Below are 17,772 nucleotides of genomic sequence, written 5' to 3'. Positions count from 1 at the left end.
ACACAGACAGGAGGGAGCTATAGGAGATGGGGTCTGCCCCTTCCCTGCAGTTGACACAGACAGAAGTGAAATATAGGACATGGGGTCTGTCCCTTCCCTGCATGTGACGCAGTAAGGAGGGAGCTATAGGACATGGGGCCTGTCCCTCCCCTGCAGGTAACACAATGGCACGGACAAGAGGGAGCTATAGGACATGGGGTCTGTCCCTCCCCTGCAGAAGACACAATTACACAGACAGGAGGGAGCTATAGGACATGGGGTCTGTCCCTTCCCTGCAGGTGACACAGTGACACAGACAGGAGGGAGCTATGGGACCCGGGGTAATTCTCTCCCCTGCAGGTGACACAGTGACACAGACAGGAAGGACTATAGGACATGGGGTCTGTCCCTCCCCTGCAGGCTGACACAGTGACACACACAAGATGGAGATATGGGACTTGGGGTCTGTCTCTCCCCTGCAGGTGACACAGTCAGTGACACAGACAGGAGGGAGCTATAGGACAACATGGAGTCTGTCCCTTCCCTGCATGTGACACAGACAGGAGGTTTGTCTCTCCCTGGCATGGTGGCAAAGGGACACAAACAAGAGGGAGCTATGGGTTATTCGGTCTGTCCTTCCCATAAAGGTTGACACTAACATAGACAGGAGGGAGCTAATGGCTATTGGAGTATATGATGAGGGTCTCTAGATAGTGGCAGATACACAGTTTTCATTGTTTCTGTTTGGCGTTGTGACTCTTGTGACCTGTATAACTGGGAGACAAATGAAATAACTTGCTCAGATTTGCTACAATCAGCTGTTGACTAACTCAAGAATGTGACTAACTGACACAGTCTCGCTGAGGTCATAATCTGCAAAACATGACACGTCACAAGGTCCACGTTGTAAAGTTAGCTAAAGTCCAGGAGTCTTCCCAAAGCTGCTATAAATAGTGTCACACTGCAGTGTGATTGTCACAGTCAGACGGCACAGGACTCAGGTAAGATGCAGCACAAAGCAACGGTGACAAACAGGGATTATGTTAGGATGACAGTCACAGTGCAGTCTAATGACTTCTGGCTACAACAAATGTCAGCAAGAACCTTATGAGACTGCTACAGGCTGTAAGGAGATCACATGGTACATTTAGGTTATCATATGGTACATTTATATTATCACATGGTACATGTAAGATGATCACATGGCACATTTAGATTGTCACATGGTACATTTTACATGATCACATGATACATTTAGATGATCACATGGTACATTTAGATGATCACATAGTACATTTAGATTATTACATGGTACATTTAGATGATCACATGGTACATTTAGATTATCACATGGTATATTTAAATTATCACATGGTACATTTATATTATTACTTGGTACATTTAGATGATCACATGGTACATTTATATTATCACATGGTACATTTTTGTTTAATTTTTTTTTTTTTTAATAATTTTTTTTATTAATAATGATCATACAAAACCATACAGTAACACAGTTTTCTTTTGACATATTTGTGAGCGCAATTACACGCGATTTTTCATAGGACAAATAACATTAAAAGCAAATCGGTTGGCCCTATATAGGGGTCAAACTTGCCCAGTAATCATACTTCAGCTGTGTTTTTCCTTTGTTTAATTGTTTAATTTTTATTTATTTATATCCCTCAATGGGTACCAAAAAAGCAAATCACATTGGAGTAGACCATGCATCAAACAATTAGCGTAAAGTGTTGTAAATTAATAATTATATAATATAATATAATAAACACTTTTCAATACACAAACCTATATATAATTATTTCCAACATAATACAAATTATGCTTTGATCAGCTTTTGCTTTCAAATTCCAATTATAACATATATGTCCCATATTTGGAATTTTTATAAGTTACAAATACCGGAACAAATACAAAAATATACCTACACACAAAAAAGAAGAAAAAAACAACAACAAAAAAACAACATAATAATTTCCCTCCCCTCCTACCTCTCCCCCCCCCCCCATCACGCCTCTATCTATAGCTCTCATTCTTCAAATTTATATTAACTAGAGTCTCCGTATTTCTAAATGGATATACAAGTTGCTTTTGTGAATATTCAGGAAGTGATCGTATGAATATTAACCATTTTCTGAAAAAATTCTGTACTTCAGTTTCATTATATCGGGAGGTATCATATTGTTCTATGAATATTTGTTTAATAATATAATTTTTCCACTCTTCAAATTTAATTTTTTGTTTATTTTTCCAGTTACTAAGTATTATATTTCTAATCGATAGAATAGCTGCATTTACAAACCTCCATTCCTTCCCTACTTCTTCATTCCGATCCAAATCTAGCTTAATATCTCTATTAATCCACTTCTTCAACCAAAATTCAAGTTTGTACCAAAACTGTCTAATAATTGGGCAGGACCATATAAGATATATTAGATCTGCTGCCGGGAATCTGCATTTTGGACATTCAGTAAATTGTACATTTCCCCAAGCTGCCCCTCTTTTTGGAGTATAATATGTTCTATACAGAAGTTTAAGATGTATTTCCCTCCATCTTGTGGAGAGGGTTACTTTTTCAATTCTACTCAGAAATTCTCTAATAGTTTCTATTCTTCTTTCCTTAGTTGAGATATCAGCAGACCATTTTTCTAGCAGAAGATCTAGATTATATCTGCCTTCCTGATTTATAATAAGTCTATACCACGGGGATATAGAAGAAATCCCTGCATTGGCTAATTTTATTAAGGGATTAACTATTTCCCATCCCCAATCAAAACCATTTCTTTTAATCACATGGTACATTTTAATTATCACATGGTACATTTATATTATTACTTTGTACATTTGGATGATCACATAGTACATTTATATTATCACATGGTACATTTATATTATTACTTTGTACATTTAGATTATCACTTGGTACATTAAGATAATCAGATGGTACATTTAGATTATCACATGATACATTTAGATACAATTTTTTCATTTAGATGATCACATAGTACATTTAGATGATCACATGGTACATATATATTATTACTTGGTACGTTAAGATAATCAGATGGTACATTTAGATTATCACATGATACATTTAGATACTAATTTTTATATTTAGATCATCACATGGTACATTTATATTATTACTTCGTACATTAAGATATTCAGGTAGATGGAAAGAGGGACATAAATGACCTCCAAATATTATCACATGATACATTTAGATACACATTTTTACATTTAGATGATCACATGGTACATTTAGGTGATCACATGGTACACTTAGATAATCACATGGTACATTTAGATGATCACATGGTACAATTAGATGATCACATGGTACATTTGGATGATCTTCATGGTACATTGCGTTAATCACATGGAATAGTAAGATAATCACATGGTACAATTAGATGATCACATGGTACATTTGGATGATCTTCATGGTACAGTTAGATGAACATATAGTACATTTACATGATCACATGCTACATTTACATGATCAAGTGGTACTATTAGATAATCACATGGTACAGTTAGATGATCATATGGTACATTTAAATGATCACACTTTAGTCCCACATTGAGGCCGCACCTATACTGTTTGAGCAACATCCCAGAGGGCAGTAGGCTTCATTTGTGTTTAAACCAATGCTAAGCACAACCCCCTCCAAAAACACACTTTTATATAAGGTAGGGTTAATCCAGTACCTACCCTATTATATTGATTATGAGATTATGATGAGACTGCCGTTGTGGTGCCTTTGTACTCTCTTTTGTGGCAGTAAGAGGTTGTTACTCCATGTCATGAAGTTACTTTTCTTCCATACAGAGACTGACAGTTCTAAAGACTCACCACAATGAAGATCATAGCTCTTGTATTGATTGTCTGCGCCATCACAGGTGAGTAAGATAAACACCAGCAGTGTGAGGGTTAAGGCAACAGTAGTAGAGAAATAGGTTACAGGGAAGGCCTCACCATGATTAAACAATGTCACAAGAACTATAAATGTAATATTGAGACAGTTTATATAAGTCTAACTATATTATTGTAGTGAATTTAGAGTTTGGCTTAAAGGGATGTGAACCCCAAAATTTTTCTTTCATGATTTAGGTAAAGCAAACAATTTTTAAACGACTTTCCAATTTACTTCAAGAATCAAATTTACTTTGTCCTCTTTGTATCCTTTGTTGAAAAGCAGCAATGCACTACTGGGAGCTAGCTGAACACATCAGATAAGCCCAGAGGCATATATGTGCAGCCACCAATCCACAGCTAGCTTCTAGTAGTGCTTTGCTGCTCCTGAGCCTATCTATCAATGCTTTGAAACAAAGGATAGCAAGAGAACAATGCAAATTAGATAATAAAAACCCATTGTAAAGTTGTTTACAATTTAATTCTGTATCTGAATCATGAAAGAAAATTTTTGAGTTTCATATCCCTTTAAGGCTATTTCTAGGGTTGGGTTAGGATTCGGTATAGGCTTAGAATTAGGTATAGATATAGGGTAAGGGATATAGCTCTATGCTCAGGACCAGGGCTACAGATACTATAGTTTTAAGGCTGGAGTTAGGATTGGAGTTTAGGTTTGGATTCATTTTATAGTTTGGGTTTGAGGTTGGCTTAGGATTATGCTTAGGTCTAGGTGAATGTTTGGTTTATCTTTAGAGTTGGTGATACTGTGTGACAGAGCAAGCTTAAAGGTGTTGCTTCTTAATAGGTTGCATCGTTCTCTTGAACACATTATGTATGCAGTAATATAGAGCCTATAGAATATTGTAACATCTAAGATCTCACAGCTGTGATATTTCATTATTTGTAGTAATAAATCAGTGGAATATAGTCAGGGCAAAATGGAATTAAGGACATAAATGACCACCAATTCAGTAGTATTATTTGCTGTGACAATGTCGTCAATATGTTGTGATCCTTCTTATAGCAGGCAAATGGTCTGGGTGTCTTAAGGTAACAATGAATCTTCTTTTATCAGGCTGTCAGGCTGATGTCAGTGCTGACCAGGTGGCAACTGCTTTCTGGAATTACTTTACTCAACTGACCAATGATGCCAAGGATACAGTGGAGCAGATCCAGCAGTCTGATATCAGTAATAAACTCAAGTGAGTACAAAGAAGAGGGAGCATATTGGGCATGTAGTGAGTTTTTACTTATCATATTAATATGTAACTGTCAGTGTAACTCATCTCTCTAGCTCTAATGAGGTGTTAGTAACCTAGCTTTCTCTGTGAGGTGTGACTGATGTATCACCCGGTGAAATGTAATGTTCCTCTGCATGTCTGAGTGACGTGTAACTTGTCTCTCTTACTCCCAGTGATGTACAACTTATCTTTCTTTGGGCCTGATAGTTAAAACCTTGCTGCTCAGTGATGTGTAGCTTCTCTATGTCTCAGTGATGTGCAACTTGTCTAAGTCTCAGTGATGTACAACTTCTCTGTGTCTAAGTAATGTGCAACTCATCTATATCTCAGTAATGTGCAACTTGTCTATTTCTTAGTGTCTCAATGATATATGAGTATTAACTGCTTTATTTTGTATATAGTGCACTGATTCAGGAGAACTTGCAATCTGTAAACCTCTATGCCGGTGATCTACAGCAACAGCTCCTTCCCTTTGCCCAGCAACTTCAAAGTAAGTTGACACAGGACTCTGAGAAATTGCGAGAGGAGATCCGCCAGGAGCTGGAGGAACTGAGGTTGAAGCTTTCACCTTATGCAGATGAAGTGCACAAGCAGTTGAGCAGGAATGTGGAGGAGATGCAACTCAAGTTGACTCCCTATGCTGAAGAACTTCGTAGTCAGCTGGAGAAGAACACTCAGAAAGTTGGTCAGCACCTAAAAGATGTCACAAAGGATCTAAACACTAAAATCCGTGAAAGCGCTGGCAATGTGCAGACATCACTGAGACCTTATTCACAGGAACTTCAGGACAGGATAGAGGCTAGTGTGAAATACCTAGAGCAGAACGTGGAGCCCTACACCCAGGAGATCAAGGAAAAGATTGATCAGCAGGTACAGGAAATGCACCGCAGTCTGACCCCTTATGCTGAGGATGTGCAAGAGAAGCTTGGCAAGCAGATTGATAACATGGCCTTTCAAATGAAGAAGAGTGTCAATGATATGAAGAGCAAGATCAGCGAGAACACTGAGCAGCTGAAGAGCCAGCTGAGCCCCTATGCAGAGGAGCTGAGGGAGAAATTGCAAGGAAACATAAAGGATGCCAGGCACAATCTGGAGCCCTACCTGACCGATCTGAGCCAACGCATGGAGCAAACACTCTCAGATTACAAGAACACAGTAGCGCCCTATGGAGAGAACCTGAACAAGGCTGTGGTGCAGAGGCTGGAGGAGATGAGACAAAAACTGGGACAGTACACTGTGGGGGTACAAGACCAGCTGGAGTTCCTGGAGAAGGACGTGCAGGAAAAAATCAGCACCTTCATCAACCAGGGTGTCCCCTCTGAAATGTGAAGCTCCCTCATCCTAATGTGTCATCACAATCAAATGGGTCATTCCATTGTACCCTGACCTGTAGTCCTTGTGCACATCACATCTCACACAACCCTGGCCTGTCACTTACTGTAGCCTCACCATCTTATTCTACTTAACCCTGACTTTTGTCACTTACTATACATCTCATCTCACACGACTCTGACATGTGACTTAATCTATACATTATATCCAACTGTAAGAAATACTGAGGTTAAACATAATACCTAGTAATTATTACTCTAGCAACAAACTGCTGAAGTGTCTCTCAAAACAAAAAACTGCTTGTGAATGTGGCACAGAGAGCACAACTCCTGAGGTTTGTTACACAGCCATGAGGAAGTACTGGTCAACATCATGTGATGTCACATTCTCTGCTAAAGTCATACGCTTTAGCCTGTTCATATCATCTGGTTATGGAGAAGAAAAGCAGAATCTAAACATTATGTTATTTTGCTATTACTTAATTAATGTTAGCTAATTACTATTTCTGCTATTTTGGCTCTTGTCAGCCCACTTGGTACTATGCTGTTTGCCCATATGGATGTGAAAAGTTTCTCTTTTATGCTCTTCAATAAAATGCAACTCAGCAATGCACTTGGTGTCCTCTTTACATAAGTGTTATTATTATCTTGTTTTCTCTCAAACTGATTCAGAAAGCAGATTTAGTAAATACATATATTTATAGAATTGCTTCTTATTCTCAGCAGAACATTGAAAACTACTGAAGCACAGAAAACATGTGCCCTAATATTTATTTGCTCTTATAACCATAATCTGACCCATACTTCTTCATAATGATCCATATAACCCTTCCTATAACTCCTCCTATTGCACCATATAACCTTCCCCATAACTCCTCCTACTGTACCATATAACCCTCCATATAACTCCTCCTATTGCACCATATAACCCTCCCTATATCTCCTATTGCACCATATAACCCTTCCCCATAACTCCTCCTATTGCACCATATAATCTTCACCATAACTCCTCCTATTGCACCCTTATAACTCCTCCTATTGCGAATATAATCCTCTCTATAACTCCTCCTATTGCATTATATAACCCTCTTATAACTCCTCATATTGCACCATATAACCTTCCCTATAACTGCTCTTATTGCACTGTGACGGACCACCTGGTACCCCGACTAGGTACATCCATCAGAACAATTCCCTTGTCCTTTATCCAGACAACTAGCTCCTGGTATCCCCCTTTGACAGCAGTCTAAAGTTAGGGAGGTGAACAAAACTGATGCAACACTCAGGTTTCTGATGCAAAATTAACTCTTTATTAAGCAACACACATATTTATCCACCCTGACATTCCAGAGACACAGAGCTTCAGGATACAGAGGGAATTGGTTAAACAGTAAAACATACATATCAACAACACATCACACCTATTAACAATTGTCTATTCACAGGTAAAAACAGTTTAACATATCAACTTAATTAACTGGGGGGAAGTTTACTCAGACAATCTGATTTTGGGCAGTCTCGTTAACATAATCACACAGGAACACACTTAACACTAATCAGGTTACCCAAACAGACTCCTGAGACACAATCAGATCTGAAGCGTAAATAAAACATCTCTCATTAGAAAACATTAAAAACGGCTCTTATTAAATATTAAGTCCTTTATGCCCACTTGGTTTATAGAGTCACAATTGCTCCCACTATGGGCACTCACACCCTGTACCCATCCTGTATCTATAAATAAAGGGTGATGTAGACATAAGACAAAGTTATGAAAGTACATGGGGTGTCCGGCACATAAAATTCCACATTTCTATGCAGTCTCTGGGTATCCTTCAGCCGATGTACCCTCTGTCCAAAGAGTGTTCTGTAACAGGCCCCAATATCATGGTGACTCCCATCACATGCACCATATAACCCTCCCCATAACTCCTCCTAATGCTCCTTATAACCCTTCCTATAACTCCTCCTACTGCATCATATATCCCTCCCTATAACTCCACCTATTGCGCTATAAAACCCTTCCTATAACTCCTCCTATTGCACCATATAACCCTCCCCATAACTCCTCCTAATGCTCCATATAACCCTTCCTATAACTCCTCCTACTGCATCATATATCCCTCCCTATAACTCCTCCTATTGCGCTATAAAACCCTTCCTATAACTCCTCCTATTGCACCATATAACCCTCCCCATAACTCCTCCTAATGCTCCTTATAACCCTTCCTATAACTCCTCCTACTGCATCATATATCCCTCCCTATAACTCCTCCTATTGTGCTATAAAACCCTTCCTATAACTCCTCCTATTGCACCATATAACCCTCCCCATAACTCCTCCTAATGCTCCATATAACCCTTCCTATAACTCCTCCTACTGCATCATATATCCCTCCCTATAACTCCTCCTATTGCGCTATATAACCCTTCCTATAACTCCTCCTATTGCACCATATAACTCTTCCTCTAACTCCTCCTACCACATCATATATCACTCCCTATAACTCCTCCTATTGTGCTATATAACCCTCCCCATAACTCCTCCTATTGCACCATATAACCCTCCCTATAACTTCTCCTATTGCACCATATAACCTTTGATAATCTACAAAAGGTTATACAGACTGTGCAAAGGTTAGGGTATATATGCTTTAAGATTTAAGGGGATATTTCTCCTAAATCCCCAGGGGAAAGGACAACAGAGAACAATTAAAATCTAAAGCGCCAGTACAGGCAAAATATACCCAAGAAAAAGAGAGCATGCAATTTAGTGTTTATATAAAAAATAATTTATTCTTCAACAAATGTCACAAAAAGAACCTAAAAATAAAAATATGTATAACATGAGATGAAAATCTCCTAGGTATAAATTAAACCTTATGCAAGAATTCAGACAATAAAATATGTGATTGGCCAATCTCTATTAAAATGTGAGTAATCTATAAAAGCATTTACACAAGGAAAATTACACATATATTGTAGGTTACTAATGTAAGCAACTAGAACTGTATGTATCAGAATATCAAGCAATTTGTAACACAATATCTATCATCAAATTATCTACTGATAATCTAAGAGTATGTGCGCTAAGTGCATAAACCAAATAGCTTCCGTTAAATATGGCTAAGTCAGCATATCAGTAAAATGTCCACAAAGGTGCAGATGAATATGAGTGATTTACTGGTATCCGTGATTCCTTTAGTGTAGCACAGTGTTTTTTAGTGCTCTAATGGATCCACTAGAAACTACAGGTACCTGTTTAAGTGATCCTTTTAAGTTCAGCTCTTAGAATGGAATGAGCTGTCTTCTTTGTCCGATGTCACCTTTTAGAAGAAAATGCCTCCAAAATAAGACAAGCAGTGTAACTGTTTTTGCTGATCTTGAAGCCGCGCTGTAAACCCCAGCTACAAACACTTCTGTCTCTTGCTCAGTTCTCGCCTATACCGGTTAGGGCGCTGATTAGCTTAGTATTATGGGAGTGTCTGGTTTGAGCTGTGGGGTGCCGGCTCTACAGCTGATCCTTTCTTTTCTTCCTCTTGATGCACACTAGGAGATCCGCAACGCGTTTCCGCTGAAATTACTTCAGCCTTTGTCAAGCTTGATCTCCTTTGAATCCTATGGCTTTAAATAGCCCTCCTTCCATTTCAATTGGTTAGGAATTTCAGCCAATGTGTGTCTAATTGGCTTCAGCCAATATGTGTCTAATTGGCTCAGAAATGTTTGTTAAACATTTATAAACATTATATTTCTTGAATTTATGTATATTCAGATATTGTATATTTGGTAAGTTCTAATAATTAGTCATAAACATGTATTTCTCTGAGATTTAAAATTGAATGATTGTATAAGATTATGAGAGATATTTTCAACAAACGTTGATAAAAGAACTAAGATGAAAAAAAAAAAAAAACTTAATTTTGTTAAACTAAACATTTAAGATATTGAGGTTGGAATTAGTCATAAACAAGTATCTCTCTGAAAACTAAAATTTGATTAATTATATAAGATTGTAAGAGATATTTTCAACAAACGTTGATACAAGATCTAAGATGATAAAAAAAAAAAAAAAAAAGTTTATTTTTGAAAAACTAGTCTCAATTGTAGAGATATTTAGGTTGGAATTCAGAGATGTCCTTGGTAAGGACTAAATGCTACACAATGGTCTAAATTTGTGGAAAAAAGGTGGTGAAAACAATATATATATGATAAAATTTGAAAAAAAGTTTTTTAAAAAGGATTGGGATAATTTCACTAATGTAATACAGTTTATACTGATTTGTATATAACTTTTCTCTAGAATTTCCAGCTTCTATTTTTATAGAAGGTACTACATTTTGATATAATTTTAAATATATTTTGATTTTATTTAGGTTTTTAAGAAGCAGTTCAGGTTAAAATCTAAGTTTAACCCTTTAGGCTTTAGGGTTTGTAATTCAAATATCCATTTGGCTTCTTTTTGCAGGAGTGCATCGGATAAATTACCACCCCTCTTTTTTTCTTTTAATTTAGTTATCGCTGTGAAGTTAAAATATTTCAAATTGTTATTGCAACACATCCTAAAATGTTTCGCGATAGGTAGATCTTTATTGCGTTCCTTTTCCGAATTTTCTATGGAGTTTAGGTGTTCCCTAATTCTTTCCCTTAGTGTTCTCTCTGTCTCTCCTACATACTGTTTTTCACATTTTTTGCATGTAATAAGATAGATAACGTTCGTGTCCATACACCTGATGGTTTCCTTAATTTTATAATCTTTCTTTGTTATGTTTGATTTAAAGCTTTTTGTTTTAATTGAATGTTTACATGCTTTGCATGATATGCATGGGTAAAATCCTTGTAGTTTTTCTCCTAAGATCCCTCTTATAGTATTGTTATTTTTATGTTTAAAAGTTGGTGCAAGTTTGCTTTTTAGATTATTTGCTTTTTTATAAACAAATTTTGGTTTATCTGGAAGTTTTTCTCCTAAATGAGGATCAGTTTTAAGAATTTTCCAATGGTTTTTTATTATTTTTTTCTACTTTGATCCTATCTTCACTATACTCTGTTATAAAGGGTAGGGAAATTTTTCTTCGTTATTTATTGAAGTAGTTGTCTTTGGTTTGTATTGTAAAATCTCTTTTCTATCTAGATTCACAATTTTTTGTCTTTCTGTTTCTATGGTCTCTTCTAAGTATCCTCTTTCTAAAAATTTATTTTTTAGTATTTTTGACTGTATTTCAAAGTCTTCTTTCTCTTTGCAATTTCTTTTTAGTCTTAGGAATTGACTCTTAGGTATGTTTGCTTTCCACCTTTTTAAGTGACAGCTACTTTCATGGATGAAATTGTTAGCGTCTACTTCCTTAAAGTATGTTCTGGTTGATATTTTTTCATCAATAATGTTGATTTCAAGGTCTAAATAATGAACTATATTAGCGCTGATATCAGCAGTGAACTTCAGATTTAGATTGTTAGTATTCATGTTTTCTAAACAGATTGTTAGTTCCTCTCTAGTTCCACTCCATATGAGAAACAGATCGTCTATATATCTCTTATAGACAATGATGTTTTACCTATATGGGCTGAGGCTGAGAAATTGTTTTTCCCAGACTCCCATGAACAGATTTGCGTAGCTAGGGGCAAATTTGGTGCCCATAGCTGTGCCGCAAATCTGTTCATAGTAATTGTCTTCGTATAAGAAAAAATTATGGGTAAGAATATACCTTATACTATCTATTAAGAAGTCTCTTTGTTCTTTCTTAATATCTTTATCATCTTTAAGAAAATTTTCTATGGCATGTATCCCATCGTCATGTTTAATAGATGTATATAAGGACTGTACATCGCATATGACCAGTAGGTAATCTTTTTTCCATTTGAACTCATCAAGTAGTAATAGTAAATTGGTAGAGTCTCTTAGATAAGAATTGAGCTTTGTCACATATTTTTGTAAGTATTTGTCTATGTAAGCCGATAGATTAGCTGTTAGTGAATCTATCCCCGTTATAATCGGTCTCCCTGGAGGTTTAGTTAGTGATTTGTGAATTTTCGGGAGGGCATAGAGAACAGGCATAATAGGAAATCTGGGGAATAGATAATCATATTCTTTATCATTAATGATCCCTTTATCACTAGCTTTATCTAGGTGGTGTTTCAAAAATACTTTATATATCATCGTAGGATTACATCTTAATTGCTTGTATGTATTGGTGTCGTTTATTAGATCATCAATCATATTTCTATACGCTTCTCTGTCTAAGATAACAATCCCTCCTCCCTTGTCCGCCGGTTTTATAGTTATCTCTTTATTTTCTTCTAATTCTTTGATTAGCTTTTTTTGTTTGAGTGTAATATTATGTTTAATTTTCGTATTTTGCTTAATCTTACTGATGTCTTCAAGAACCAATTTTTCAAAGGTTTCAATAAATAATCCTTTTTCTTGTTTAGGGTAGAAGTTGGATTTATTTTTTAGACCTGAATGAATATATTCAGTATTGTTTAAGACTTCTTGTTCATTTATAGACATTTTTGTGTTAAAATTCCTTTCCAGAGGGGTTTTAAGGAAGTATTTCTTAAGTGTAAGATTTCTAATAAATTTACTTGCATCAATATAAGTGTCAAATTTGTTTAATGTTCTGGTTGGGGCAAATGAAAACCCTTTGTTTAATATTTCTATATGTTTGTTTTCAAGTTTAATTTTACTCAAATTAAAAATTCCATTAGTCTTTATCTCTTCCTTTTGACCCTCTGTGTGTTCCTGTATGGTTCTTCTACTCTTTCTCTGTAACCCTCCTCCTCTCTTTCCTCGTCGTCTGAGTAATTTCTTTTTCTTCTTGTTCCCTGGTGTTGTGGGCCTACCTCTAAAAAATGTTCAGTGTGTTCTTTACTGTTATCTCCTGTTTTATTTTGTTTTCTTGTTTCTGTGTTTCTATCTAATGTATCAAATCTATTAGATGTGGGAATTCTCCATTCATCTTTATTGGGTCTATTTTCTGTGTTATCAATTCTTTCATCATGTGTTTTATAATTCCCATTTTTATTATGGTAGTATGTGTTTTTCTTAGGTGTATTTCTTTTTGGCTGTTCATAATCCCTTCTGAAATAATTACACTCATAATCTCTTCTCTGATACCTATTGAAACTGTTATAGTTATTTTTGTTTTTGTGTCTCTGATGGTAATTAACCGTTTGCCATTCTGGTCTTAATTGTGGGCCATTATAATGTATCTGGTTATAATTTAAAAACTGGTTTTCTTGTCTGTAATCATTATAGTAAAAGTCATCCTGTCTGGATGTGTTATAGTTTCTTTTTCTATCTTCCTGGATGTTTTTATAAGGTATTTTTGTATTCATTTCTCTTGAGTTTGTGTCAACTTTTTGAGTGTTAGTTTCTCTCTGAGTTTGTGTGTCTGATTTGTTATGTGTATTTTCTCTTCTCCATTTGTGGCTGATATATTCCTCACTATTCGGTTTTTTCTTATTTGTTTCGTAATCTTCTCTATCTCTTTCAAATTTATTAAGTTTAGTTTTTATGAGTTCATCTTTTGTATCCTTCATTAGTTTTTTAAGAGATTCTTCTCTCCTTTTATATTCCTCTAATCCTTTATATTAGGATAGCTTTAGCTCTAGGTCATTAATCTCATTTCCTAAGGTTATCAATAGTTCTTCCCTGTATTCTTTTATTAGAGTCATTAATTTAGCAGAGGCCTCCTCTAAGATTTCATTCCATTTTGTTTTAAAATCATCTGAGTCTATTTTGAATGAACATTCTTTTTTAATATAATAGAAAGAGGAAACAATGATATTGGTAAAGATAAAAAAAACTGACAAAACTGATAAAATTGAGAAAACAGATATTTTTGATCTGAGGTCATCAATTTATGACAATATTCATAATATCTTTGAAAAAGAAAAACATAAAAGTATTCCTAGAGAAAATCTAAATGACAGAGAAAAAATAAAGGAGTACATGAATATTCTAGAGAAAAAGTTAATCCTTGAAATAAGACATAAGACAGAATGCATTTTCATTAATGAATACTTAAGTGCAAAAAGAGTGCCGAGAGGTTTACGTATTAAAAAAGAATGTTCATTCAAAATAGACTCAGATGATTTTAAAACAAAATGGAATGAAATCTTAGAGGAGGCCTCTGCTAAATTAATGACTCTAATAAAAGAATACAGGGAAGAACTATTGATAACCTTAGGAAATGAGATTAATGACCTAGAGCTAAAGCTATCCGAATATAAAGGATTAGAGGAATATAAAAGGAGAGAAGAATCTCTTAAAAAACTAATGAAGGATATAAAAGATGAACTCATAAAAACTAAACTTAATAAATTTGATAGAGATAGAGAAGATTACGAAACAAATAAGAAAAAACCGAATAGTGAGGCATATATCAGCCACAAATGGAGAAGAGAAAATACACATAACAAATCAGACACACAAACTCAGAGAGAAACTAACACTCAAAAAGTTGACACAAACTCAAGAGAAGTGAATACAAAAATACCTTATAAAAACATCCAGGAAGATAGAAAAAGAAACTATAACACATCCAGACAGGATGACTTTTACTATAATGATTACAGACAAGAAAACCAGTATTCAAATTATAACCAGATACATTATAATGGCCCACAATTAAGACCAGAATGGCAAACGGTTAATTACCATCAGAGACACAAAAACAAAAATAACTATAACAGTTTCAATAGGTATCAGAGAAGAGATTATGAGCGTAATTATTTCAGAAGGGATTATGAACAGCCAAAAAGAAATACACCTAAGAAAAACACATACTACCATAATAAAAATGGGAATTATAAAACACATGATGAAAGAATTGATAACACAGAAAATAGACCCAATAAAGATGAATGGAGAATTCCCACATCTAATAGATTTGATACATTAGATAGAAACACAGAAACAAGAAAACAAAATAAAACAGGAGATAACAGTAAAGAACACACTGAACATTTTTTAGAGGTAGGCCCACAACACCAGGGAACAAGAAGAAAAAGAAATCACTCAGACGACGAGGAAAGAGAGGAGGAGGGTTACAGAGAAAGAGTAGAAGAACCATACAGGAACACACAGAGGGTCAAAAGGAAGAGATAAAGACTAATGGAATTTTTAATTTGAGTAAAATTAAACTTGAAAACAAACATATAGAAATATTAAACAAAGGGTTGTCATTTGCCCCAACCAGAACATTAAACAAATTTGACACTTATATTGATGCAAGTAAATTTATTAGAAATCTTACACTTAAGAAATACTTCCTTAAAACCCCTCTGGAAAGGAATTTTAACACAAAAATGTCTATAAATGAACAAGAAGTCTTAAACAATACTGAATATATTCATTCAGGTCTAAAAAATAAATCCAACTTCTACCCTAAACAAGAAAAAGGATTATTTATTGAAACCTTTGAAAAATTGGTTCTTGAAGACATCAGTAAGATTAAGCAAAATACGAAAATTAAACATAATATTACACTCAAACAAAAAAAGCTAATCAAAGAATTAGAAGAAAATAAAGAGATAACTATAAAACCGGCGGACAAGGGAGGAGGGATTGTTATCTTAGACAGAGAAGCGTATAGAAATATGATTGATGATCTAATAAACGACACCAATACATACAAGCAATTAAGATGTAATCCTACGATGATATATAAAGTATTTTTGAAACACCACCTAGATAAAGCTAGTGATAAAGGGATCATTAATGATAAAGAATATGATTATCTACTCCCCAGATTTCCTATTATGCCTGTTCTCTATGCCCTCCCGAAAATTCACAAATCACTAACTAAACCTCCAGGGAGACCGATTATAGCGGGGATAGATTCACTAACAGCTAATCTATCGGCTTACATAGACAAATACTTACAAAAATACGTGACAAAGCTCGATTCTTATCTAAGAGACTCTACCAATTTACTATTACTACTTGATGAGTTCAAATGCAAAAAAGATTACCTACTGGTCACATGCGATGTACAGTCCTTATATACATCTATTAAACATGACGATGGGATACATGCCATAGAAAATTTTCTTAAAGATGATAAAGATATTAAGAAAGAACAAAGAGACTTCTTAATAGATAGTATAAGGTATATTCTTACCCATAATTTTTTCTTATACGAAGACAATTACTATGAACAGATTTGCGGCACAGCTATGGGCACCAAATTTGCCCCTAGCTACGCAAATCTGTTCATGGGAGCCTGGGAAAAACAATTTCTCAGCCTCAGCCCATATAGGGAAAACATCATTGTCTATAAGAGATATATAGACGATCTGTTTCTCATATGGAGTGGAACTAGAGAGGAACTAACAATCTGTTTAGAAAACATGAATACTAACAATCTAAATCTGAAGTTCACTGCTGATATCAGCGCTAATATAGTTCATTATTTAGACCTTGAAATCAACATTATTGACGAAAAAATATCAACCAGAACATACTTTAAGGAAGTAGACGCTAATAATTTCATCCATGAAAGTAGCTGTCACTTAAAAAGGTGGAAAGCAAACATACCTAAGAGTCAATTCCTAAGACTAAAAAGAAATTGCAAAGAGAAAGAAGACTTTGAAATACAGTCAAAAATACTAAAAAATAAATTTTTAGAAAGAGGATACTTAGAAGAGACCATAGAAACAGAAAGACAAAAAATTGTGAATCTAGATAGAAAAGAGATTTTACAATACAAACCAAAGACAACTACTTCAATAAATAACAAAGAAATCTTCCTACCCTTTATAACAGAGTATAGTGAAGATAGGATCAAAGTAGAAAAAATAATAAAAAACCATTGGAAAATTCTTAAATCTGATCCTCATTTAGGAGAAAAACTTCCAGATAAACCAACATTTTTTATAAAAAAGCAAATAATCTAAAAAGCAAACTTGCACCAACTTTTAAACATAAAAATAACAATACTATAAGAGGGATCTTAGGCGAAAAACTACAAGGGTTTTACCCATGCATATCATGCAAAGCATGTAAACATTCAATTAAAACAAAAAGCTTTAAATCAAACATAACAAAGAAAGATTATAAAATTAAGGAAACCATCAGGTGTATGGACACGAACGTTATCTATCTTATTACATGCAAAAAATGTGAAAAACAGTATGTAGGAGAGACAGAGAGAACACTAAGGGAAAGAATTAGGGAACACCTAAACTCCATAGAAAATTCGGAAAAGGAACGCAATAAAGATCTACCTATCGCGAAACATTTTAGGATGTGTTGCAATAACAATTTGAAATATTTTAACTTCACAGCAAT

At 35.0% G+C, this 17,772-nt stretch overlaps 1 protein-coding gene across 1 annotated transcript; it reads left to right on the top strand.

Annotated features, from left to right (window-relative positions):
- Positions 1-946: 946 nt before the first annotated feature.
- Positions 947-7,096, top strand: LOC128639168 (apolipoprotein A-IV). Its single transcript, XM_053691384.1, has 4 exons — positions 947-980; positions 3,830-3,900; positions 4,989-5,115; positions 5,556-7,096. The coding sequence occupies exons 2-4, from the start codon at positions 3,858-3,860 to the stop codon at positions 6,481-6,483; spliced, it is 1,098 nt and encodes a 365-aa protein (XP_053547359.1). The 5' UTR covers positions 947-980; positions 3,830-3,857; the 3' UTR covers positions 6,484-7,096.
- Positions 7,097-17,772: the final 10,676 nt, after the last annotated feature.

Source organism: Bombina bombina, chromosome 8, assembly GCF_027579735.1.
Source record: "Bombina bombina isolate aBomBom1 chromosome 8, aBomBom1.pri, whole genome shotgun sequence".
Classification (NCBI taxonomy): domain Eukaryota; kingdom Metazoa; phylum Chordata; class Amphibia; order Anura; family Bombinatoridae; genus Bombina; species Bombina bombina.
Note: the sequence above shows the minus strand (reverse complement) of the source record. Positions and strands in the feature narration are given on the sequence as shown.

Coding starts and splice junctions, on each gene's coding strand:
- LOC128639168 (XM_053691384.1), top strand. CDS start 3,858: ATGAAGATCATAGCTCTTGTATTGATTGTCTGCGCCATCACAG. Junction 3,901..4,988: donor GATTGTCTGCGCCATCACAG/GTGAGTAAGATA, acceptor TTCTTTTATCAG/GCTGTCAGGCTGATGTCAGT. Junction 5,116..5,555: donor GATATCAGTAATAAACTCAA/GTGAGTACAAAG, acceptor TTTTGTATATAG/TGCACTGATTCAGGAGAACT.